This window comes from Lytechinus pictus, chromosome 3 (assembly GCF_037042905.1).
Source record: "Lytechinus pictus isolate F3 Inbred chromosome 3, Lp3.0, whole genome shotgun sequence".
In the NCBI taxonomy this organism is placed as follows: Eukaryota; Metazoa; Echinodermata; class Echinoidea; order Temnopleuroida; family Toxopneustidae; genus Lytechinus; species Lytechinus pictus.
Genome location: NC_087247.1, coordinates 70,534,432 through 70,562,270, shown reverse-complemented (window position 1 = coordinate 70,562,270; position 27,839 = coordinate 70,534,432). Strand labels below are relative to the sequence as shown.

Sequence of the window (27,839 nt, the reverse complement as noted above, 5' to 3'; positions counted from 1 at the left end):
CATAAAACGAGTGAATAGTCAGTCAAAATTTGGGTATGGATAGAGTGACCGTATAATGTACTGTTGCATGGCCAAGGTGTTTAATCCCCTTTTCCATGTTCCCTTTGATAGATTCATATTAAGGAAGATGTTAACCATTGTGACCATCGTGGTGCTTTTATTTCTACAGATGAAGGCAAGTAGTGCCAAAATGATAACACAACAAGGAGATATTTGTTTAAATAGTTATTCTTGGAGCGTGAGTGTGGTAAGTTAACTTCATAATTATCATTTTCCACTGTGTGTTTTTATTGTCTTTCGTTTGCGACAATCGTCGATATTAATATGTTGATACTTAATGTTATTTTGTTATCGGGGTTTTTTTAAGTATGAAGAACTTCTTTCACCAAATGAAAAAAACAAACACGCATTCTCATCGGTTACAATATTAATGGCAGATTTGCTTTATTAATGGAATATAGTTGTGACGTACCAACGAAATGTAACTTTTACATCTAATCCCTGGGAATAATTTTGATGATTATCATGGATTCCAATTGCATTTCTCACAATGATATATTTCCAAAAGATATTGAACAGAAAAGGCATGCGGGCATTGGGGCTTAACACGCCTTTCCCCAAAAAAAGGTTTACCTATGTTCGCAACAAAAGCGAGTTTTATGTCATAAAGAACTCAAAAGATTGCATGAATAAGCCAGACATTCCCAACCACAAAAGACAAAATCCGTCTGAAGCAAAGGGGAAGTCCAGAAATTGCGGTTTTTTTTTTAATAGATAATTTTTTTTTATTTCGGACATGTACTTCAAGGCATCATTTGGAAACAACAAGCCTATATAAAAAATTATAATTTCTAATGCTCTTGTAAAATTAAATGTTTAAACTTCACCCAACCTTAACAATTATTTGGGGTGAGCTTAATATTGTGTAATATGATTGTAATATTTGTTTGAATGATTTCCAATACTTAATGTTAGACTCACCGAAAAAATGTTTAAGAACCAGATCGTCAACATTAAATATGATAGGTTTAATTGTGATAAAACTGATTTAAAGGGAAAAAACGTAAACACCCGAATAAATTCATTTAGAAAAAACCCCGCACTTTGCAAAGAACATGGAAAAGAAGAAGAAAATAATCACTCAAAATGAATATTTAAAGGACAAGTCCACCCCAACAAAAAGTTGATTTGAATAAAAAGAGAAAAATCCAACAAGCATTACACTGAAAATTTGATCAAAATCGGATGTAAAATAAGAAAGTTATGACATTTTAAAGTTTCGCTTAATTTCACAAAACAGTTATATGCACATCCTGGCTGGTATGCAAATGAGGAGGCTATGACGTCATCCACTCACTATTTCTTTTGTATTTTATTGTATGAAATACTGAATATTCGAATTTTCACCTCATTGTCAAGTGAAACATAGATTAATTTCTCCCTGAACATGTGGAATTACAATTATTTTTATACTATATGGGTCAGTCAAGTTGGCCCTTGTTGTCAAATCTCTAAAAAATGAAAAATTGTATAATTCAGACAATAAAAAACAAAAGATATAGTGAGTGAGTGACATCATCGACTCTCATTTTCATGTCACTAAGTTGTGCGTATAACTGTTTTGTGAAAAATAAGCAAAACTTAAAATGCCATAACTTTCTTATTTTACATCCGATTTTGATCAAATTTTCAGCATTATTCTAGTTTGATTTTTCTTTATTTATTCTAATCAACATTTTTCTGGGATGGACTTGACCTTTAAACAAGCAGGTAAAATCTTGAAGACAGAATTTGACTATAGACCCGACTTGTAAGGAAATGATTGAAAATATGCATTCAAGAATATCAAATTGTATATGCTCAGAATTTGGAAAATTTTAAATTTAAAAAACGAATACCATCTACTATCTTAATTATTTTGTGCCCGCTTCTTTCAGTCAACTACGTATATTATTTACACTTAAAATGTTTACACTTACAGACTCCCCAAGGGATAACATAAAATGCTGAAACTTTCATCAAAATCGGATAACAAATAACGAATTTATTAAAATTTAAATTTTAGCAATAATTTTTTAAACAGTTATATGTACGTGATTCATGAATATTCATTAGGTGGGCTGATGATGTCACATCCCGTCTTTCCTTTTTCTACATGAAATCGTATTTTTTTCATTGTCTCATACACGTGTATACGTGATTGATGTGTCTCTATTATAATGAAATAAGTTGCAGCAATAAATAAGCAATGCACTTAATCAGTTGTCAATCCAATTATTTTAGTTCTTGTTAGGAAAACTTTGAAAAAACAACCCAATTTCATATAATAAAATACAAAAGAACTGTTTCACCGGGATAATGCAAGTCTTTAAAATTCAATAACTTTGTTATTTGTTATCCGATTTTGATAAAATTTTCAGCATTTTGCTCTGTGAATTTTACTTTATTTATTGAATACCTTCACCTGGAGTATTCCTTTAACAAAAATACTTATCATTTTCCTCACAAAGTTTGATGAGGACTCTTTATATTTATGATTTTAACTTTGCATTTTAACTGTTTGGACAAATTGATTAAGAGAGGTGATCAAATATTTATGTATATGCATAAGCTATATAAAATAATCTTATATTCTCATTATGTATCTATTGGGTGGAATAAACAGGATAATTTATTTTGGTACACTGAAATTAGTTTGGAGGAACAGACCCTTGGTTTTCGCAATTCGCATAGATTCACTATATTCGACACAGACAGAGCCTTTGCCGTCTAGTCTTTACCCTATAGACCTGTTATTTGTTAAAGTGTCAAATATGAATCTGTGCTTGTAGACTACGCTGAAATGAATCAACATTACAAGGTTGGAGTGACAAATCCAACCTTGCATAAAACTGAATCCAACATAGTGTTGGGTCGAACCATTTGAAGTGGTAAATACAACATTTTGAAAAGGTTGTCAATCCTCCAACCTTTTAAATGTTGATTTAACATTTCATTTTAAAAGTATTTGAAGACTCCACCTAATCATGAATGCATATCGCTCAGTAAATTTCCATTCAACTTCCTCTGTCAAATTACTTTACATATTTTATTGGAGCGTTGTGGCCCAGTGGATTAGTCTTCTGACTTTGAAACAGAGGGTCGTGGGTTCGATTTCCAACCATGGCGTAATTTCCTTCAGCAAAAAGTTCATCCACACTGTGCTGCACTCAATCCAGGTGAGGGGAATGGGTACCCCGTCAGAAGAAATTCCTTGAATGCCTGAGCGCCTATAGAGGCAGCCCAGCTAAAGCCGGGGTAATAATAATAGCAGGGCCCGCTGGTAGAACAGTTTTCAAAACTGAAGTGGCTTCCCTGGGAAAATATGCCTATATTATTATTATTATCATTATTATTGTTATTATTATTATTATTATATTAGTAGAAGTATTTTCTCGTTATTTTTTTTTCAGATTGATCAACAATTCATGTACCAGTACACTATAACAGATTCCTCACGTCACTGTTTAGGTAAGATTTCATGTATTGTATATGCAGGGTTGAGAAGATGATTGTGTCCTGTTTCAACAGTTTGTCTTTACTCCAAGAACATTATCACCTTAACTCCTTAAAGGCCGGGGAATCCATCCCAAATAAAAAGTTGTTTTTAAAGGAAAGGGAAAATCAGACAAGTTTACAATATCGGGCAAACAGTAAGGAAGTTATGATTTTTAAAAGTTGTAAAAAAAATGGCAATGACTACAGCAATAGAGACTAAATATTGGCCGTATTTGAGATGTCATAGTGATGTAAGGCAAGGACTCTTCCAATTACTTTTTTTTCCAAAAATTTTACTTCAAATTATATTTTTGATTCATGAGGACATACCTGTGTAATATTTTGATTACTGCCCCAGGGGATTATAGGTACTTGGAAGAAAACCACAAAATCTTGATAATTGTGGAGCGTTGTGGCCCAGTGGATTAGTCTCCGGACTTTGAAACAGAGGGTCGTGGGTTCAAATCCCAGCCATGGCGTAGTTTCCTTCAGCAAGAAATTTATCCACATTGTGCTGCACTCAACCCAGGTGAGGTAAATGGGTACCTGGCAGGAAATTATTCCTTGAAATGCCACAGCGCTGTAAAAGGCTGCGGGGCTAAAACCAGGGTAATAATATCCAAGTCCTTTGGAAGCGCATAGATTCGTTATTTATAATGTGTTATGCGCTATACAAGAACTGACTATTATTATTATTATTATTATTATTATTATTATTATTATTATTATAATTAAGAACATGGCCTATGGGAAAGTATTCTTGCCCCTTGTCATAATTTACTTATCCACTTGCCAATTTGAAATATGCATAGTCTTGGGGGTCTCAGTTTAAGCAGCCATAACTTTCTTATTGCTTGTCTGAATCCTTACAAACTTTCACCATAATTCTATTTTACTTATTTTTCCCCTTTCCCACACATGTTATGACGAAGGTTGGATTCCCCTTTAACACAGGCCCGTAACCGGGGGGGGGGGGGGGGGGGTGGTCTGGGATCCGCGAAGCCCCGCCGCTTAACAGCAAAACAAAACGTAAATCCATGATGTCATAATATTCAAGTGGGGGATGAAACAATGGATCACACCCCCCCCCCCCCCGAACAAAAGCTTCACCGTTTGGATTTGCGCCAGTGATCAGTTATTTTCAGCGGTTTGCATTTGCAGTTAAGGGGTACTCTATGCTGAAAATAATGTGATTTGAACATTGAAAAATCAAACACTGAAAACATAATCAAAATTGGACAAGGAAAACTTTATGCTTTGCATTATTTCATTGAAACAGTTCTATGAATATCTTCATTAATATTCAATGAGGAAACTGATGATGTCATGTCCCCACGTGTTCCTTTGTATTTTATTACATGAAATTATATCTAATAAAATTACGTCCTCTTTATTCAAAATGTCCAGATGCAGAATGGAATATCAACAATTTTCAGCTCGCGCATCGTGCTCGCGTCATTTACTTCAGGGGCCATTCCACAGAGAGCAAGACCGCTGAAAGACCTTTCAAAGGCCATGAATTTTGGTTGATCTTTCAGAGGTCTCTCAATGAACCTACAATGGTCTTTGAGGTCTTACACGGGTCCTGACCAATCTTTCAGTGGTCTTCGTGGTCTTCATGGGCTCCAAAACTTTTTGAAACGGTTCAAAACAGTCTTACAACGGTCTTACAGGAAAATGGTCTTTCAGTGGTCCTTCAGCAGTCTTTCAGCGGTCTTTCGATGAACTTACAAAGGTCTTTATAGTCTTTCAATGATCTTTTGGCAGTCTCTCAAGATTTTCGCGGAGATCACTGTAAGACTCATGAGAGATCATTGAAAGATCATTCAAAGATCATTGAAAGACCAGGCAAAGTCCATGGAAAGAATTCTGAAAGATCACTTGTCGCATGAAAGATCTCTGAAAGACCATTGAAAGATCTCTATAGGACTAGTCTAAGACCAGTAAGACAAGAAATATCCATCAGTCTTTCAGAGTTCTTTGAGGGGTCTTTCTGAGCCATTCCACAGAGATGACAAATTTCAGTGATCTTGAAGACCGCTGTAAGACCTCACCAATTTTAAGTCTTTCAGTGGTCTTTCAATGGTCTCCGTACTGTGGAATGGGGGCCTTAGCAAGACAATCATCCTTTTTATTATCACAAAAAGTTAATGAAATGTCCCGTTTTTAGGTCTAAACCTAAAAAAACCTTAAAAAAAGACTCTTGCTTCGCATGTGCAATAATTGTTAATTTGATGCATATCATGTTCTTTATCAAAACGTCCATAAAGTGTCATTTTGAGATCGAAATTCCAAAATTTCATTCGTGCTCGTATCAATATTGTTCATTTAGATACCCATCTTGATTATTGGCTTAGAATGTCAAGCAGGTTAGCATATCAACATTTTTTTATTAGTGATATATGTATGTTCTTCATTAGTCACTGCAATCCGGTGTTCAGGTCAGTATATTACAAATTTCAGCTCGCGCTTCGCGCTCGCATTGATTGTTTACTATACGCGTCTTGATCCCCGTTACAAAAATTGCTTTGAGCGTTCAGTTTTCAGATCTGAATACATAAAATATCAACAAGTTTGAGCTTGCCCTCGCATTATTTATTTAAGCGGCCGATCCGGAAAAATGTAGATAATTTTTTTTCTGCCCTCCCCCTCCTATTGGCGAAAGCTAGATCCATCGCGGGGAGTAACGGAACTGATCATTTACTACTGTAGAAAGGTTTACTCTTAATAATTCGGAACCCTCTCATAGAAAATCCTGGTTACGGGCATGCCCCCCCCCCCGTGTATTACATTAATACGATGCATTTCGGGTATACTACTAATTGTTTAAATAATTTGTATAACAAAATGCAATGGTAGTGCGTATATAGTGTATGTCTGACGGGATTACTGTTACCAAAATGTATTATTAAAATGTAATTTCACCTGGAACTTTTGCACTTGTCGGTAAGGCCCCCATTCCATAGAGGGGAGACCGTTGAAGGACCTCTGAAAGACCAATAATTAGCAAGGTCTTAAAGCAGCCTTCAAGATCACTGAAATTTGTCATCTCTGTGGAATGACTCAGAAAGACCCCTCAAAGAACTAAAAAAAGAAAAAGTGATTGGTACTTCTTGTCTTACTAGGCTAAGACTAGTCCTATAGAGATCTTTCAATGGTATTTCAGAGATATTTTATGCAACAAGTGATCTTTCAAAATTCTTTCCATGGACTTTGCCCGGTCTTTCAATGATCTTTCAATGATCTCTCATGAGTCTTACACTGATCTCTGCAAAATTCTTGAGAGACTTTCGAAAGATCATGGAAAGACTAATAAGAACTTTTAAAGTTCATCGAAAGACCACTGAAAGACTGCTGATAGACCATCAAAAGACCATTTTCCTGTAAAACCGCTGAATGACTGTTTTGAACCGTTTGGAGATCATGGAGACCACGAAGACCTCTGAAAGATCCATCAGGAATCGTGAAAGACCTCGCAGATCTTGAAAGTTCGTTGAAAGACCATTGTAAGATCAAGCAAGTTTAATGGTCTTACAGCAGTCTTTCAGAGGTCTTGCTCTCTGTGGAATGGGGGTTTAAGGCACATAAATAATCATGGTGTCCTTCAGAGTTATATACGGTCATGGAGTTATGACACATTTTTCAATGTGATGGGTGATAGGTTCTGCTTTGCCATGGTAACGACATATTATTCAAAAATATATTATATATAAATGTCGGGGGGAAATGCTAATATCATTAATATAAGGTTGAAATGTTCTGATTTAGTGTAGAATGAAACTTTAATCGGTTTGTAAGGGAGGGGTAAATTGCTCCTTAACACGATAGTTAAGGCACATTTTTGGTAAATTTCGCATTTTGGTAACAGAATGTGGGGTAACATACTAATTTATCGGCACATCTTAGTTACAAAAATCTTTTATCATGTTTAGGAGCAATTTTATTAACCCCCCCCCCTCCCATTAACACTGTCAATTATACACGGTTATTTTCCAATGCTGCAGGTTTAATATTTTCTGTTTTGGATTCTTGTTTTGCTAACAATATTAATATTTTTGTGATTCTTTGTTGTGTTGCAGTCCATATCATATTTATTTTTTTAGATTCCTAGTTGTGTTGCGGTCAATATCTATTTTCTGTTTGTAGTTCTCTTCTATGTTATTTTTCTTCATTTTCATAATGCCTTCTTTAGTTTTTCAAGCAAATGTGGCAGCTTTATGCGTAATACTATTCAAATAAATGCGTTGTTGATCGAGAAATGATGTGGAACCAATGCTTTCAATACAATATATCCTTGGTTTAGGTCACGCTGTAGGTAAGTCCGACGAGGCATAATAGGTGCATCGACAAGGTTTTGGTCAAACTGAATGCATTATTCATTCATTTGTTTAGATTATCATCGGATCCAAACAATGAGGTGAATGATAAGGTGTGTTACACCAAGCATCAAACTTGTTAGATTCGTACCAAGGCCAAAGAAAGAAAAACAATAACATTGTTTAAATGGAAGTCAGCCTTTTGAAACAGAGTAAATGTATTATCTATGAAATTTATTTGAAAATAAATAAATAAAAACAAATATTATGGCAAAATGGTTCGTTTCTATTTAAAATTATTTGTTCTAATAAGCTGCACTTCAATTACATGTAAATATATACTTGTGTGTTATATATAAACGCCCATGTTATAAACTCACAATGTTTTTGCAAAATCATGAAGTATCATCTTTTTATCCTGCTTAAAATGTCATAGGACATACCTTTCCAATAAATGTTAAAGGGAATGGGCATGAACTTTGTAAAAAAAAAAAAGCGTGTTTGATTCCCGTTCTTATTGTGCAGATACCTGTCAGACGGAAGGCAATACTCCCAGTCCAGACATAGAATATGCAGAACAGGTCTATGAAGTGAACACTGACTTTTATGGATCCACTGATGATAATGGTGACGTCATCACTTGTCTGAATATCACATTTGAAGTCAGACGCCATAGTAAGTTATATTGATAGTGATGATGATAATAATGAAAACAACAATAACTAACAATGATAATGATGAGAATGATAAGCATCATCATCATACCAATAAGCTTATATACTAATGATAATGCTGATATTAATAATGATAATAATATTCATCATTTTCTATATACCGTTCAACCAATATATTAATTTGCTTTTTTTGGGGGGGGGGAATTAACAAAATTTGAAAAAAAAAGTTTTCCTCTTTCTTTAAATAATTTTATTGATGAATAATCACATCACATGAAGCATGAATAATTTCTTCAACAATACTGTTTTCAAACATACACAATTTTTTTACAACGCTTCTCTTTTATTGTCTACAGTGGCGTAACTACGGGGGGCATGGAGGCACGTGCCCCCCCCAACCAATCGGCTGCCCCCCCCCCCAAAAAAAAAAAAAAAAAAAAAAAAAAACGGGGAAAAGGAGAAATTGTAATTGTGTTATGCTACTGTATATTACATAAAAAACATTATTTCATAACTTTATGAAACATAATTTGCTCAGAGCCTATGTCTTCATTGTTCCTGGTGCTCGCATTGTCTGTTTAACTAGAATTAATAGATCAAATATTTTTTTCGGAACACTATAGTTTTCAAGTATATTTGAGAGACCTGACGTTGTCAAATCAAGTCAATATACACCAAATATATTTCATCGCACTTCGAGTTTTTATTGTTTTATGTAGTGACATATGCTTCTTTTTCATGACAACTTAAAGTGATAGCCCTATCTTAATATAAAACATTTCATGTCCGTGCTTACGTGCGCATTAGTGGATTGGTGAGATATGTCTGCTCTTCATGAATTCCTCAAATCCGTCCTTAAAATGTCCTTTTTTCTGATCTGAATATCAAACATTTTCAGCTCGCGCTTCGCGCTCGCATCATTTGGTTAGTGAAATTCGTATGGTCTTAGTGAATTCCTACAAACAAGCCTTAGAATGCCCCTATTCTGGTCTAAATTTCCTAAATTTTCAGCTCGCGCTTCGCTCTCGCAATATTTGATTAGTGAGATGCGTATGCTAATCATGATTACAATGACTGCAAAAAGTGCTTCGTGTGTTTAGATGTAATTCTAACAAAATCAGCAAGCGCTTGGCACTCGCATTTGTTGATTATGGTGAGATATGTATACTCTTAATTGATTCCTAAAATATAGTCCTTATATGTCCCTGCTTGGGGTCAGTATATATACTAACATTTCAGCTCCCGCTCGTATTGTTTGTTTAGCGAGACAGGTACGTATCATGATAACCAATGATAACAAACATTTTCTAATAATGTCCCTGTTTAGGTCTGAATATCAAAAATTTCAGCTCGTGCTAAGTGACTCAAACTTTTTGCTGGTGACCCCCCCCCCCCAATGGCCGTGGCCCACGGTACGCTACTGATTGTCTAAATGATTACAAATCAACCTTTCGAATAACAAAGTATACCAAATTCATGAAATGTGCAACTCCGACATTCTGTTCGAATAAAAAATGAATAAATAGCATATATTGCATATACATAATAAGAAGATTCAAAATTCTATTCTTTTTTGTTTTTTAACTTGATTACGATGTCATTCGCAATACACTGCAAAAACGGTGGTATTAATTTAACACCAGCCGGAATCCATGAAGGAGAGGTATTGGAACAACAACAGTTTGTCTTTAGGCTAAGATCAGAACGGCATTTAAACAACACCGGTCACTGCTCAAATAACATCGATTTGATTATAAACTCTTGTTTCAATACTTCTCTCATGGTGTTTTCCGATATAGATACTGGGCTGGTGTCAAAATTAACACCAATGATTAAGTTGCATTGAATGCGGGTTATAAAAACTCCTACATGATTTCTAAATTTATTTCTGAGGCTTTTTGTTGAAAATTCTCCAGTTCTGCACATGAATAGATCCAGTAAAATCTATAAACAGCTTCATTTATGACAATCTTTCATAATTATGTCACGCAATATCGCATCTATACTTTGTTGAATTCATGCTTGGAACCCATGCTGATCGGCCCATGTCCATTTATACAATAGAACTTACCTTCAAACAGCATGCCATTTAACTTTGTTAAAGGACTTTAGGAACTGTTTATTATAATTCTTCATAAGACATTCATGAGAAGACAATACCATTTAAGACTGTAATATGTTTAATCGAGTTTATTTATTAAAACAAGTGAGAGCTGCATCATGATAAATAGCTGTTTTGTAGTATAAATAGGTGCCGGATAAAAAAAAACGTGTGTTATAATGCTAAGCAGGGTTATTAATATGTATTCATCTTAAACATTGCACCAATGATGAGTTTGGAACCTTAGAAATACATTTGAAATCGCAGTGGGTTTTAGGCATTCCACTATTAAAGTTTCTTAAAAATGACAGGCTGAAGATAAAGAAATTACAAATTTCCAGACAATGATTTGAATAGATACGTTACAGGGGCATTTAGAAGTATTTATGATTAAATAGTGAAAATAGTGATTATCATTTTATTTACCAGAAGAAATAAAAGGAAACTAGTTGTAGTGGAATATTTGAACTTGTGATAATAAGGTCATCAAACGTTTTATTGGCATGAAAACTTATTACTTTGACTTTTGAAAAGTAAAAATATGTTATTAGTCACATGTTTATATATACAGAAGTTAATCATTGAGAGTGTATCGTTTTACTAAAACTAATTTCTTTAAGAAATCATGGCATTTTGAAGAAAAAAAAGAGCTCATCTTGTTGTTTAATTTGGACTCGTATATAGCGTTCTATGTTTCATGATCTGTATGTTGGGAGACAGGTTTGTGTAATAGTAATCCTCATTCGGACTTTACTCGAGTTGAACTTCGAAAGCTTTCATATATAGCCATCGCGGGGGAGGGCATGCGGGGGACTGCAAAAAGTGCAAAAAGAAAAAAGAATAAGGATAAGAAGAAGAAGAAGAAGAAGAGAAGAAGAAGAGAAAAGAAGAAGAAGAAGAAAAAGAAAAAGAAGAATGAAAATGAAAAAAAAACTTACACGAGATCCATTTCGAAATAAAAAATTCGGTAGTGATTAATTTTGCTTCTATCATGTTTATTGTAGCATGTTTACTCTTGAAAATTTCATTCACTTACACCTATAGTGAAAATCTATGTGAATACGATAATTGGAGCTTTGTACATCGGACTTCAAAATTTTTGTTATACTCTAGGTGCTTCTAATCTAGAAGGATTGATATTCACTCTGGAAGATCATTGGAATGGTGGCTACAAAGAGTGCTATAGATTGAATTTTACATCAGGATTGAACCGTTTATCTGTTTATGACTCTACAGCTCCAAATAAAAATGTGAGTTTATAATCATTTCATAATGTAGTATCCCAATTGGTACAATTGCTATTTAAATCGTGATATCTCTTTTCCTGTTCTGCTAACCATGCAATCTATAACAATACAGAAAAGGGGTGACAGAATAATTCAATCCGTTTTATATCAACTGAGATTTGTTGCACGATCGAGTACTATTGATCACTGATATAAAAAAAAGAGTAAAAACTAAAAGAAATGCAAAAGATTGAACATTCACACTTTACCTAGAAGATGTTTCTTGAAAATAATGCGATAAATTATTCCTAGTTTTACAAAATAGTAGTGCACAAAATACCCTAATTTCGTGGACCAAAATTGTCCAGGAATTATTGTCGAAGTTTGCATAATTCATGTTTAGATTTAAAACTTGACACGTTGACTATACTGTGTTAGTACACAAAATTTATTAAGAGAAGTGATTTATTATGTCCATAATGAAGTGAATTCGAAAGTAAACAACAACGTAGCATGCAGACCTTCATCATTAATCAATCTTGAGTCTTTATTTGGTCTTTTCAATGACTCTTTATCGGGTATAGCTTAGTTTCAATAATGACAAAAGATTATAAAGTCGTTTAAAGTCATCTTTTTCATATTTCTTAAATAAGGATGCTGAAGGGTCAATGCGATAGGTAATCAAATCTAATTATGTAGTTTCATTTTCCCTAAAACAAGAAGCTTGATATGAATTTGTCGCTCGAATTCTAAGAATTGTTCATTGTATCATAGTCATAGCAAGTCTTAACTGCCTGATGTGAAATATAAATTCAGTTGGATAAAGATGGCTATGCGGCCCATGTATGGGAAAATAATTAATGGAAACGTCATTCTATAAGTGCGATTTCCCACAAACTAAAAAAATAATAATTCCAAAAGAGAAATTATTTGTTAACTGAAGATGTGTCATATAGTGGCCATGATTTATGTACAAAGAAATTACGTCCTTTTTTTCTTTGAATGTGTGGACGAATAGAAAAAAAAGTTAATAAGCACACAACCCCGACCTGTATCAGGTGGTTAACAAATAGTAGTAAAAATTGCTAGAATTCTATTCACTATTATAGCTTATCATTAAAACTTGAATATGACCTCATAAATAGCCTTCCGATATGGTATCTATTTCAATTTGACTAGAGTATACTATATTAAGAGAGTATAAAAACTATATCAAATTATTATCAAATGTAGATTATTGAATTTGAGCATAGAAATTTTGATTGTTTTTCTGTATTTAATTATATAATGCTATAGGTATCCCGCTTGAAGTCAAACGAAGAGACTTGCGGGTATAGGAATTTTAATTTATAAGACAACGTCGGGAACTGTAACGGGGGAATGCCTTTATTAATTATTCTGAACTTTGAAATGTCATTATTTCATTGTTTCATTTTATTGTTTAAAATGCAGAATGAATAATAATATGATTATCTACATGATAATAGCAAAAGATATCAGTCCTCTTATGAAGCTGTCTAAGAAGAGCTCCATGAAACATAATACATTAACCTCTTTCAATTCTTTAATGTTTCAGAGGATTTTTCATTTCGACTGTTTCTGTGATTTGAAGATAAGTGACGATGGACCAAATGAGTATACTTTAAAAATCCGTTCTCTACCATACCAATCTCAAGACTGTACATTAATAGATGATCAGACTGTCACAATGCAAGTAAGAGTACCTGGTAAGATTGTCATCTCCGTATTAACTACTCCATATTCCCTTTCAAAATACAGACACTAAAACAAAGTATTATTTTTAAAGAGAAACTCCATAATGACGTCAAGATGGTTTTAATTAAAGCTAAAAAATTAGTGAATTATTGCTCGCATTCTTTTTTTTTTTTAATGTATTGACCAGTACATGAATTCCTACAAGTGTTCCTTATAAAAAGTCCAGTTTTTAGGTCAGAATATTTAAAAATTTCTGATCGCATTATTTGGCTGATAAAACAAAGGTTCTCTTTCCACATTGAAGATGATTTTGGTAAGAAACAAATTGACAAGAAAAAATTTTTGCTCTAAAATGAAGGTGGTTTAGGTCAAATGATTACTTTTTATCACATCGATCTGATTCCCAGGGGATGCATGCTGCCTATGTGGTATACGCATCATCTCCTGTGCAAATTTTGGGGTAGGGCTTCAGCATCCCCTGCTTCACAGGACCATGATGGTTTATAATATTTATTCTGAGATGCGTGGATGGAATATTGTGTACCATAAAGAGGTAAATATTGAATTGATTATCAGAAAATTATATAACATGAATGTGAGAGAACTAGTAAAATGTGACACTATGGCCCGTATTCTGAAGTCGGGTTTAACTTAAACTCAGGTTTAAAGTTGTGGTTTAAGTATGGATAGCCAATTACAAATCACTAACACAAGAGATATCATCCAGTTCATTTGGCTCTCAAAATCATTCATAATTGTCTAGGAAGTATAAGAATAGATGATTGTCTTCACCATCGATGAATCAGGAAAGAGCACAGTAAACATAAGAAACATGACAAATTTTGACACTTTTGGCTTCCCATAATTTTAGCACAGAGTTAGACCACAGTCTCAGTTAAACCTGACTTCAGAATACGGGCCTATCAATTTAAGCTTTGAAACGCAGTAATCTGTTGTATATGGATTTTCGCCAAAATATTGATTGCATGTGTCGTTCACTTGTTTCTTTCGTCAAACCCCACTTCGTCAAACCCCACTTGCCGCGTCAAGATAGACTTCTCTTTTAAAAACCTTTCTAAAGCTTTCGTAAAATTCAATTATACGAATTTCAATGGGTTTTCATTCAAATATTTCACCAGTGTACTGATTAGTTCATTTTCTTAATTTGTTTATTCTTTTTGAAATATTTAATTTAGATTTTTTAAGGATATGTCACATTTTCTGTCGGTAATTGTTATATTTTTATTTGAAAGATGATTTTCAAACGCCCTTTTTTATACAAATTTGGTGATTGCACATCAGAAAGCTACCTAAGGAAAATATCATTTTGATCCCGAAATATTTAGCACATTCCATGCTTGAAAATAATATTTTACCAAGGATACTTGTTACGCAAATATACTTTTTTACAGTTTACAATTTTGAAATGCTACCCATAACCCATTAACATAAGATTTGGATCACATCTTTCACACATTTTTTTTTATTTATGAGAGACCCTTTTATTTCAATTTGCAATAAGTTTAAGCTTAGTCATTAACTTCATGAAAACTGAATACAGGGTTTAAGCCACATCGGTTGCAATGAAGGCGTTTTGTATCATAATTTATAAAAATAATCATGAAGTTGAAATGTAAAACTGATAGTAAGGACGAAAATGTAATTGAATTTTTTTTTTCTTAAATCTCTCAGTTTGCAACGATCCTGTTAGAACATGGACAGATAAATATTGTGAAATGATTCCAAGAGGTAAGCGCTTATCGTGCGTTTCTGATATAATTTGTTAAAGAAAAGAATGGAACATAAACTTCTAAATGTTTTTATCTTAACACACCTCATTTTAGCTTGAAAATGAAACGAGCACATGCATATTATCATCTATTCTTTAGTAATAGGAAATGAAATGCATATCTATAAAAGTAACAGAAGATTTATACTTTCGGTAAAAATGAAATACGTATAAAATCTTGAGATCGAAACTCACTTTTCCGAAATCACTGCCAACAGGATACACGCATTCCTATATTGAACACTAAATTTGACAAATGTCTTATGTTAACTTTGATTTAAATATGCTTGGTTTTATTTTCATGCTGTATCAGTAATTTATATCTTTTAGCTGGTTTGCATTCTTACAATGACTTTGTTTCATACTATGTTAATATTTAGGTCTTACATTGTAAAGCGCATATAGAGAGAGCTTTCTATTATGCGCTCAATAAATCAATCTTTATTATTATCATTATCATTAATAGAATATCGTATATGTTTTATATTCAGAAAACGAACTTATATGACCCATCATGACGGCATATCTCACTGAGCAGCTATTTATAAACGTTGCGATTTTCTTTCATTTTCATCAGGCTTTTATTAACGAATAGTTGGAAACATTAATTAATCTTTAATAATTATGATCTATCCATTTAATGTGAGGAAACTTGATAAAAGAGTGGAATCGGTAGGCGTTTGGCTATAATACCATTAAAGGAAAGTAACATAAACGTGTTATATTTATTCATTAATAGTATTATCTGACATGAATATGTTCTTGGTTCGTTGATTTTTCCTTGATATTTCAGAAGAATGGACCCCATCTATTGACTTTTACCAAGCCATTCCAGAATATTATACCTTCAGACTGACATTTACACCCGCACCTGCTAGTTATTCAATAAATCTATATAGGATTTATATATACAGCTTGATGGGAAATATCTTCATCGACGGACATATCATCTACACGGTATGATAGAATTCCATTATAGTGTCTCTTTGATTATACAACTGGAAAACAAAAAGTTCTGATAATCATGTATAATTGTCACTATTAACCGATAGGCATGTAGGGTACGAAGGTGTGACGTCACACCATTCATCCTTATTTAAATAGTTTCTGAAGAGTTTCAGATATACGTTTAAATGTTTGTTCGCCTTTGTGTTTTATCTCAGTATAAGATAATCGCGGAATAATAGTTTCTTGTTTAAACCATCGCCATGATGTAACAAAACAAATATTCTGACACTTTCACTTTTAATACTATCCATGACTTCACTTGCTCTTTAGTGTAGTGCATACTTCCATTCTCTCTCCTTTCATTCATTTCATTATTTTATTTCATGTGTAAAAACAATAAAAACAAATATTTAACATAAGGCGTGGGTCCCTTAAGAAGCTTATCACCAGGAGCCTAGATATAGAATAAAACGTGTTTGAATTAAGACAAGAATAAAATACAATGGGAAATAATTACATAGAACAGGAAAGCAATGGTTTGTACATCCTAAACAATCATTGTTATCTGTACATTATAGGAAAATAGAACAATTAAACAACAAAACGTAAAAAAAAAATCATTCATTTGATTAATTTTGAAATTACAAGGACGTACCTCTTAAGGTAAACTGTTTATATTTATGAATATGTAAATATTTCAGTTTGCTTGTACATCTGGTGGCTGTTGAGCATTATTTAAAATCTTCTGATAGCTTATTCCATATTTTTGAACCGTTGAATCGTAAGGAGTGTTGAGATGTGGTTTTATGTGCTCGAATTGAACGATGATATTATTCTTGCGAGTTGGATATGTATGATGAGATTCATTTGTTTTACAGATATTTTTAAAAAATGACGGAAGTATATTAATTCTATAATTGAACATAAAAATAGCAACACCCATGTTTATCAAGTCATTTATCTTTAAGATTTTTTAAATTAAAAAACAATGCATTGGTATGATAATTGAATGAAGCATTGCAAATAATGATTACAACTTTATTTTGATTTTTTTTTATTATTTAGATGTGACTGAAATGTATTACTCCATATGACATTACAATACGTGAGAGGTGGCAAAACAAAACTATTATGTCTAGTTATGATAGTATATTTTGGTAAAATAAATTTCAGTTTTTGTAATATTCCAGCTGTCCTATAATACGTGAGCATAATGTATATCAAGTGTGGTTTCCAGGAAAGAAACTCATTTATCTCAAAAAAGATGTATTATCGAACGTATTCAAATGTTTTTTTTTATCCATAACGATTTCGAGAGGATTATCCGGTATTGTTCTGCCTCTAGATCGAAATTAATTTTGTTTTCTCAATATTTAAAATTAACTTGTTTGATTGTAACCACGAAATAACCCTTTTAGTTCATAATTTAATAATGTGGCAAGAGAACTATATTTTTTTAATGTGATAAACGTATATTTGTATCATGTGCTATTAATAAAAGCTTTTAGGAAAAGTCCACCTCAACAAAAAATTGATTTGAATGAAAAGAGAAAAATCCAACAAGAATAACTTTAAAAATTTCATCAAAATCTGATGTAAAATAAGAAAGTTTAATTTCACAAAAAAGTTACGTGCACATCCTGGTCGGTATGCAAATGAGGCGACTGATGACATCATCCACTCACTATATCTTTTGTTTTTATTAAATTAAAAATGAAATATTTTAATTTTCTCCTCACTGTCATGTGAAGGGAGTTTTATTCCTTCCTGATTATGTGGAATTACCATTGTTTTTATCATTTTGTGGTTCAGTCAAGTTGGTCCTTATTGTCAAATTTGTACAAAAAAAATAAATATTATATAATTAAAACTATATAAAACAAAAGAAATAGTGAGTGATGGACATCATCAACTATCTCATTTGCATGTCACCGAGTGCATATAACTATTAAAATAAGCGAAACTTTAAAATGTCATAACTTTCTTATTTTACATCCGGTTATGGTGAAATTTTCAGTGTAATGTTTGTTTGATTTTTCTCTTTTGATTCAAATCAGTGTTATGATTTAATTTTTGTTTTCCAAAGTAAATCATAACGATCCATTTTTAATTCACAAAAAACATAATCATAATTGAACATGGTTATATACGACCTAATTCCTATTTGCGAGACACTTTCAGCCCTTAATTTGAAAACCCGGTATCTCGATTCATGTTGATATATTTATAAGAATAAACAGTATCGAAGCATTACTTCTTTCTATACTTCCCCTATATACCAGATATTTTCTCTGAACGCATATACAGACTTTATTATCATTACATTATTATTTTTTTTTTTTTGCCATGTAGGCCTAAATAAAAATCTTTTAACTAAAGGAATTGGATTTCAAAATACTCATTTTATTTGTTTACAGTTTTATCTCTCCATTGTTATTTTGTTTGAATGCAGGATGATATGATTGTAACTCCTGTTGAGGTTAATGGATTTGTTGTGAATACTACATCCATCGACTACGAGATCAATGCCAACCCAGGAGATACTATTACTGTAATGGTAAGTGATATTTTTAAGATCTTAGTAAACTAAATCTATTGCATAATTTTAATGTTATTCCTTCATTGAATTGATCAATGAAGTGAAATATATTTGATGAATTACCACGTAGACATGATAGATACATGTAGAATGTAGCGATAGTTAAGATTGTGAAATAAATTTTTATGCTATGTTGATGTTTTCTTTATATATGCAAAATTTGCTTAGTCCAAACTCAAACGAAGTATTATGTTATAATATATATGTTGGGCAACTGAAAAGGGATATACGAAACTACGGGTTCATGGGACAAAATAATGTATTACCATTAAAATTATCAAAGTAAGTCATTTACAAAAACTGACTTATATTTTTAAGAGGTATAGTATGGAATAACCATTCACTGGTGGATCTCGGCGGGGGGGGGGGGGGAGGTACGGAATAACAAAAAGAAAGATGGAAACGGAAAATTAGATTTTGTGGGTGGGGAATTATCATTAAGTCAGCTCCTGTAACCGTCTTGCCTAAATGTACTTTCAAGTTTGGCCTAAGCTTACCATCGATCATTTTCATCTTGTAATTTACAGATTATAACAGGAAAGGACAGCCAGGAAGAGACGCGTACGAATGGTCCAAATGTAATATTCCGAGGTGAAATAGGACTTCAGTCACTCCAAGTTTACAGAATACTATTTCTTGTTTATAAATTTATCAGATTAACCAACGTAAACCATCCAGTTCCCCTGCATATGAAACAAATAGCAGATGTGCCAAAAATACTTCCTAAGAATGAAAGCCAACATGGTGAACCATGAAAACATACAAAGGTAGTGTTAACTGAAATGAAGGTCTTCCACAAAACAGCCATTTGTCATGATCATTCTATAGGTTAATTTAAATGCCCATTATTGGGGCATTCAGCAACTGTTTCCGCACTGTTTATATCAACCAGAAACAAAACAATGTCACAAAATTTATATCAAGTTTTTTTTTTTTTTTTTTTTTTTTTTACTTTTAGGGAACCCTTGTGAAACACATTTTTGTGAACCTCTTGGATCATGCATTCCTCGTGGTGATGACTACGTGTGTCATTGCATGGAAGGGACTGTTCAAGTAAACAACCGCACTTGTATTCGTAAGTAAATTAAGAATTACCCTTTGCCAAAATCCTCCTGCGAAACTTTAGGCCATTTGACATTTTAAGGGACACGATGGAGTGGATGGACTGATTTTGAAAAGGCCTATCGGTTGAATGTTCATTGATCTCCGAGATCATGATCTATTTATACTGTTAATGACCAGTGATCCTTGTGTCTTCATGGATCACTGTCATGACTGTACTACCTTTTAATGATCTCCATGGTCGCATAGATTGGTTTCAGGTGTTGTCGTTTTCACCAAGTCTTGACTTTTCAGCTTCTTGGTTTATTTCCTATTTCCTGCATACCCAAGTTGTCCTGCCATCCCTGTAGCCTACACTTAATAGCTTCTGTAAATTGAAAGACCACTATAAGACATTTCATGTTGTTGGAAATCCTTTACTGCAAATGAACGACCTATGCAAAATGAACATTCGATGACTGACCACAAATACTATTCTGGTTGACCACTGACAGGTCATAAGACCAGAGGAGATCCTGAAACAGCTGACAGATGCAATATGCAATCACATTACTGATAGGCCAACTTTTCTTGTCATGTAAGGTTATATTCATTAAGAAAATAACGCAACATACATCTTCTCTGACGGACTATTTTGAATTACACATATAGTTTGAAAACAAAAAAAGTTCACTTAATAACTAAACCATTGAGTGTCCAAGGAAAATCTTGCAGATCTTCACCGGAGATCATGTCTTTTCTCTCATACTTACTTACGATAGAGGCCAAAATCCAAAGACCAATATATTTAATGTCATCTCCTGTTCTAAGCGCCTCAAATCTAGGGATAGTCCAGCCCTCCCAACAGGTAGCCAAGACTACAAGATGAAAGACCAGCAGCGATCATTATCTGGATAAGCAAACTCTTCATTCCAGAGAAGAGAACACTCATTACTAGGACATCATAGATATGGTAATCCCTACCAAGACGAATGACCAATATTGAACATCCATTGAATGTCAATCAATTTGTACCAATATATCTTCTTTTCCTACTACAATCAGTCCTGTCTGTCTAGTTCGTCCCTACTGTACCAACTGTTCATTGATTAAATTGGTACAATTAGGATTATTGGTTTCAATTGGGAATGATTATAACAAAAGAGAATCTGTATGTCTGATGGATCTCAATCAAAGAAGAAATTACCATACTGACCCTTGCAACATTAATTGCAACCAGGGTATCGCCATGCATGCATGCAGTGAACTCTGGAACGTCTAAAAGCCATACTCCGGGCTGAAGATTTATATATTATGGAGTAAAATTCACAGAGCAAAATCTGAAAATTTGATCCAAATCGGATAACAAATAACGCGAAGTTATTGAATTTTAAAGATTTGCATTATTTCGGCGAAACAGTTCTAGGTCACATCCCCACTTTCCTTTTTCTTATTTTATTTCATGAAATCATAATTGTTTAATTTTACATAAATTCATAAATGATGCGTCTACATTACGATGAAATAGGTTGCAGCAAGGAACAACTAATGCACTTAATCAGTTGTCAATCTAAACGTTTTAGTTCTTAGTAGAAATTGAATAAACCTAATTTCATATAATAAAATACAAAAGAACAAGTGGGGATATGACATCATTAGCCCACCTAATGAATATTCATGAAGACATGTCTAGAACTATTTCGCGGGAATAATGCAAATCTTAAAAATTCAACAATTCGTTATTTGTTATCCGATTTTGATGAAATTGTCAGCATTTCGCTCTGTGAATTTTACTATCTACAGTGCGTCCCAAAAAAAACTATACACTTTTGAAATGGCTGCCAAATAAAAAAATATAGCACTTTGGGGGAAAAGACTTATAGATATGGAAAGCCAATAAAGTCAACTTTCAGATGACACCAGAAAGTTGGAAAACTATTCATGCTTGAGCGAGCACTGCCCACTGAAACAAAGGGTATGAAAATTAGGGTGGGCCGGAATTAGCCTTCCAATTTCTTTCAGGTTTTTTGTTTGGTACATGCAAAGTTGAGGGTTATTTGGTGAATTAAAGATTAGTTGTGATCAGTTTATTGTTTGTGAAAATTTAATGCGTTATTAAATTGAAGTTTAAAGCATGAGTGATCATGAATTGCAATTTTTAGTGCAGCATTTTGTCTTTATCATGTGGATCTCAACAATGTGTTCATGACAGTCAGGAGAAGAGGGGGTAATATGATTTAGGTAGGTGAAGTACGTTGATGGTATAAAGGTCAACAGAACATTTTTTAGCAACCCCTCTCTCCATCTCAACCCCCTTCCCCCCCCCCCGCTTCTCTCCTGAGAGACTAAGCTCGGCTAGGCTGGGCAGGAATTAGCATTACAGTTTTTTTTTAGTGGTTAGTCCTGTGGAACTTGCTAAGCTAAATTAATGAGTGAGATAAGTTTTGGTTTCTTAGGCAAATTTCATGAGTTACTAAATTGCATGAGTTACTAAATTGAAACAGCAATTGTAATTTTAGTGTAGCATATTCATCTTGTGGACATCAGAAGTGTGTTCGTGAGAGTCAGAGTAATGTGATGGTACCTGTTACAAGCAAAAGGGCGAGATATGCTAAGACTTGGTTAAAAGGGCATTCCTCTTCCTTTTGTCCTTTAAAAATTACAAATTAAAAGTCATATGTACCCTCCCCTCTCCACCACCATTTCCCAGCCCCCCCCCCTCTCTCTCTCTCTCTGTCTCACTTCCTGGATTGTAGCGTATTCAAAACTTATAACTGCCAAGTGACCGGTGGCTGATGGTCAGTTTTGTTATTGAATGATTACCAAGAAATTTAATGATTATGATGATTAATGAAATAATTAATTGAAAAATATTAATGATTGATTGATCACATTGCACATTGAATGAGTTGATTTACTGATAAATTGTTGATTAAATGATTGATAGGAAAAAGTTGATGCCCCAATTCAGAATTAATCATTAAATCAACATTCTGCTCTGGACTTCACGCGTACATGACAATAGCCATAAGTCTCTCAACAGGAGGGGAGGGCGGGAAAGAGGGAGGGGGCAGGGGCTGAATGTTCTGTTGAGCCTTATTCCATCAACCTACTTCTCCCACTTAAGTTCTATCTCACCCCCTATTCTCCCGACTCCCATGAACACATTGCTGAAATCCACATGATAAAGTTGAAATGCTGCCCAAAAATATATCCAACTAATAAAGTTGAAATGCTGCCCAAAAAGTGTAATTTGTGTTCACTCATGCATTAAAGTTCAATTTAATAATTTATAAAATTTGCTTATGCAACCAAAACTGGTCACGGTTGATCATTAATTTATCACAACGCCCTTAACTTTGCAAGTTCGAAAGGATTTGCTGCCTCTCAAAAACTGACATAAATTGGAAGGCTAATTCCAGCCCACCCGAATTTTCATACCCTTTGTTTCAGTGGGCAGTGCTCGCTCAAGCCTGAATAGTTTTCCAACTTTTTGGTGTCATTTGAAAGTTGACTTTATTGGCTTTCCATATATGTAAGTCTTTTCCCCCAAAGTGCTATATTTTTTATTTGGCAGCCATTTCAAAAGTGTATAGTTTTTTTGGGGACGCACTGTATAGAGATATGAATATCTTCAGCCCGGAGCATCCCTTTAAGCAGCATCTCATTTAGTGCACACTTTTGAATTTCAGAGCAGCCAACATGGCCAAGATGATTTGATGCAGTTGACTGTAATCGAGAAGATACTGTAACTAGGTCATAGCCTATACTGATATCCCACCCATCTGTGTATAATACATTTTCATTAATTGAAAATTTGAAACAATGAATGATCCGATACATACATTTTCAAAAAGTGTCTATTATTTTCCATAACAGAAAATCCTTGTAAGGTCAATACGTGTGGACCTCTTGGATCTTGTATTCCTTCTGGTCAAGATTATCATTGCAAGTGCCAGGAGGGATCTCTGAACATCAATAACCACACTTGTATCCGTAAGTTTTATAAAAAAGATTAAATTTAGTCTTTTCAGGATGGACAGATATTGTATTATGGTAACGAAATAGCATTGTCTTATCGGTTGAATTATTATTTTTCATTCTTTTTCTTATTTTATGTTTTTTCTTTACAAAGATCACTTATCGCAAGAATTTGATTTCCTGAAGCATATTTCTTTGTATTACTCAACGGCCTGATTATAAACAAGGCTCTAAATTCAATCCTATTATGTTCAGTTTCACTTCTTTTTTATAGAATGATAGTCCAGTAAGACTTGATTTATTATATTTAGTTTGTACTAGCAGTCATAGGTCATCTTTTCTAATTCAAGATTTTTTTCAGGCAGGTTGGAAAGAAATCGAGAAATGAAAGGATCTCATACAAAATTAATAATGCATAAATCAGATTATTTCATTTCATCCTAGAAAGATCAGATACCAGATATCAGTAGAATAATATATGAATATATTTCTATACAGGGGACACCTGTGAATCCATATCTTGTGAACCTTTTGGCTCCTGTATACCCCTCGGTGATGACTACTATTGTCAATGTCAAGAAGGAACTATCAACTTGAATAACCATACATGTATCCGTGAGTTCCTTGTTACTTTTACGATTCTTTAAATTATGATTGTAATTTTAACAAATATGTATAAGGCGTCTAATCACTCTACAGAGTGTTACCGAGGTCCTGACAATTACAGTATTCGTGTTCAGAATGTTTAATTAAACTATAAATGCAATATTTCATTCCGTGTAAGAGACAAATGTATTACTAGTAATATGCAAATTTGGTATCCTATTGCATTTTCTCATCTTGTGGTATACGGGCTTTTCGGCTGTGCCATGGATGCAAGCATATAGTGGTTCAAACTATCGTCTCTTTAATTAGAGGTTTATATCCTACTCCAGAAGTTCATTTACTCCAACAAGAAATGTATCCATATTTTGTTGCACTCAACCCAGGTGAGGTAACGGGGGACCTAACAGGAATCTATTCTTAATAGAAGCGCTTTAAGACTTCTGATAAAGAGAGCGGTAAGCGCTATGAATATGCAAGTATGATTACTATTATCATAAATGTGTATTATTGAAATACACATGAAAATATCCTAAAATAAGATTTTTCTTCCACTTTTCAGAATCCATTGGTGATAGCAATACATGGAAAGGGATCACTGGTGCTGCTGTTATAGGTGCTCTGTTGGTCTTCATATTTCTGGCGATTTGCATTTGTTGTAAAAGAATTAAAGAACATCAGGGTAAGTATTATCATTTACCTCAAATGAATTCATGTCCCCTACCACTCAGTACTCTATTTTAAGTTATGGGGTATTATTAAACCGTGTGTTCTCAAGTCATGTTCTAACAATCTGTTAAAGTTTGGATAGAATTTTTATTGTTAGCAGGATTTGTCAAAAATTATTTTCCAGCTAATGATAATTTAGTTTTTCAAACTACTATACCTGTATGTATTTGCTTTTTAGATATTTACTCAATAAAAACTATTCATTAAAATGATTTCATGACATATACGTTCCGGCGACTATAGCATTGTCACCATAAAACCTCGTCTCAAACTTAATTCAAATATTATGGTAATTACCTTCTTGGTATGTATGGCACACAGTTTGGTGTCTTAAAAGGAGCCCTCAGTTATGCTCATTATCCTCAAAATAGCACAACCCTTAATATGCCTCCATATAGATCAAATATATTAACATTACCTTTCATGTTTTTCTCCTTTCCCATACACATCTGCTCTTGATCCTCACCTTTTCTACTATACCATGACCCCTCTCTCTTTCCTGCATTATTCCTGTTCTTATGATTTCAATTAGATCAACGCTCCAGATCTTGTTCAAGCCTAGGTTCTGATGATATCCTCTTTGCCTTTTCCGAAAAAAACTATAAGTTTGTAAATCTTGTTGAGATGTTGGCAAGATTACTAAGAACCCGTGGTGATATCAGTCCAGTTCTTCCAACGCAGAATACACAACGAATGACTGATCACGAGCGGGAACAGTGGCTTGAAAGCGCTTCAGTTAAAGCCAAGAAGATAGTCTGGATATGTTCTACAGAGACATCAGAACCAGTACACTCTAATAATTTTGAAAAACTATTAAAACTTACTGAGAGTGAACGGCAAGGGGGGAAAGACAGGCATTTAGTATGTTTCTTTTCGAAGGTGTGTTCGGGATTGAACATACCATGTAAATTACGAGAATTTCGAACATACAGTTTGTTAGAAGACCTGGATTTAATGTGGTTTAATTTACAGGATATTGAGAAACCTACATCGCTTTCCAGTAATAACATACTTTTACCAGGACGTGAACCATGTACAGAAAGAACAGAATTAATATGTGCCTTAGAAAGCTGGTCAGGAAATCACCATGAAGAATCACAAGACTCTGGATTTCCATGTGAGTTCGTGAGTGTGGATGGAGACCAGGCTACAGGGGGAATTGATTTGAATGTTCTTATTTCACACGATAGTGAATCTGACAGTGACAATCACGACAGTGCTTTTGATGAATATTTATCACATCATCACATGCAATATAGGAAAATGCATTCAACGGTTATAGAGGGATACTCAAGTATCTATTGTTAGTGTTAGAAGATTGATTTCGCCTACATATTTGCAGAAAGGAGGATATGAGAAAAGTTACAATTTTTTTTCACGCGAATGGTTAATTAGTAAGGCTAATTTCAAGGAGAAATTTCGGAAAACAAAAGTAAATATCTGAAAACGAAATTTCATACTTTCGTCATTATTATTATTACTATTATTATTGTTTTTATTATTAGTAGTAGTAATATTATAATATTTTTGTATTATCATTAACACCATCATCATTATAAACATTATTACTACTACTTCTACTACTAATACTATTTTCATAACGTCTTCTCTTTGTTTTTATCGGCTCTCTCAAAATGTATATTTTACACCAATTATATATAACACACAGTCAATGGGTGACAACACATAGTGTTTGTCAGTTGCTCACCCCCCCCCCCCTTTACGTGAATTATGAAGAAATAAATCCAAAAAATCCTAATTTTATCGCAAAATACATTTTTAGGCCTACCAAAACGTCAGGTGTTATATTTTTAGTTGAAATCCGAATGAAAAATAATAAAAGAACAGATTTTTTAAAACGGGTTGAATGCATTATTTTTTAGTGTATTATGTCGATTAAAGGAAACCAAAAACGCAAGATAAGAAGCAATCTTATTGGAAAGAGTAAAATGAGAGGAACAATTTAAAACAAGTTTTATCTAAATCGGTTACGAATTAGGCAAGTTATGGATGTTTAAAAAATCTTGTTGTACTTTCTATGGGGATCCTCAAATCAAACATGCTTTGAAATGGCTGATTTTGTGGACAACTCTCCATTTGTTTTGTACACATTTTAAAAGATTTTTCCTATTATCTTTAAAATTGCGTATTGCCTCGTTCTGAGCATAACATATGTCATGCATGGGAAATGTAATTCACACCACATATGTCAAGGTCAGGAGGAGATGATGTGAAATATGTGAAATAAAGGGGGAAATCTGAAAATATGTGAACAAAACAAATGGAGGGTTGTCCACAAAATCAGTCATTTTGAAGCATGTTTACCAATTTGAGGATCCCCAAAGAAAGTACAACAATTAAGACTATTCAAACTTCCATAACTCGCTTATTCTATAACTGATTTCGATGAAACTTGTTTTAAATTATTCCTCTCATTTTACTCTTTCCAATAGGATTGCTTCTCTTCTTGGGTTTTTGTTCCCTTTAAGAGCAGAGCAAGAACCAGTATAGGCTAAATGAGCAAATCACCCCAATGCCTTTTTTTCATCTGAAATGGCTAATATTAAAAAGGTATTTCC

General features: G+C 33.5%; 1 protein-coding gene across 2 annotated transcripts; it reads left to right on the top strand.

The window, feature by feature from the left end:
* Positions 1–27,839, top strand: LOC129256750 (uncharacterized). Of its 2 annotated transcripts, none has more exons than XM_054894917.2 (14): positions 1–247; positions 3,453–3,510; positions 8,379–8,528; positions 11,742–11,878; positions 13,431–13,581; positions 15,263–15,319; positions 16,153–16,316; positions 18,760–18,864; positions 19,434–19,497; positions 19,865–19,981; positions 23,827–23,943; positions 24,427–24,543; positions 25,094–25,213; positions 25,793–27,839. In XM_054894917.2, exons 1-14 carry the CDS (start codon positions 56–58, stop codon positions 26,566–26,568), a joined length of 2,325 nt encoding a protein of 774 aa, XP_054750892.2. In that variant the 5' UTR covers positions 1–55; the 3' UTR covers positions 26,569–27,839. The 2 variants fall into 2 exon arrangements, with proteins under 2 accessions (XP_054750892.2, XP_054750893.2); XM_054894918.2 differs by having other exon boundaries at positions 23–247; positions 16,156–16,316; positions 25,793–26,670.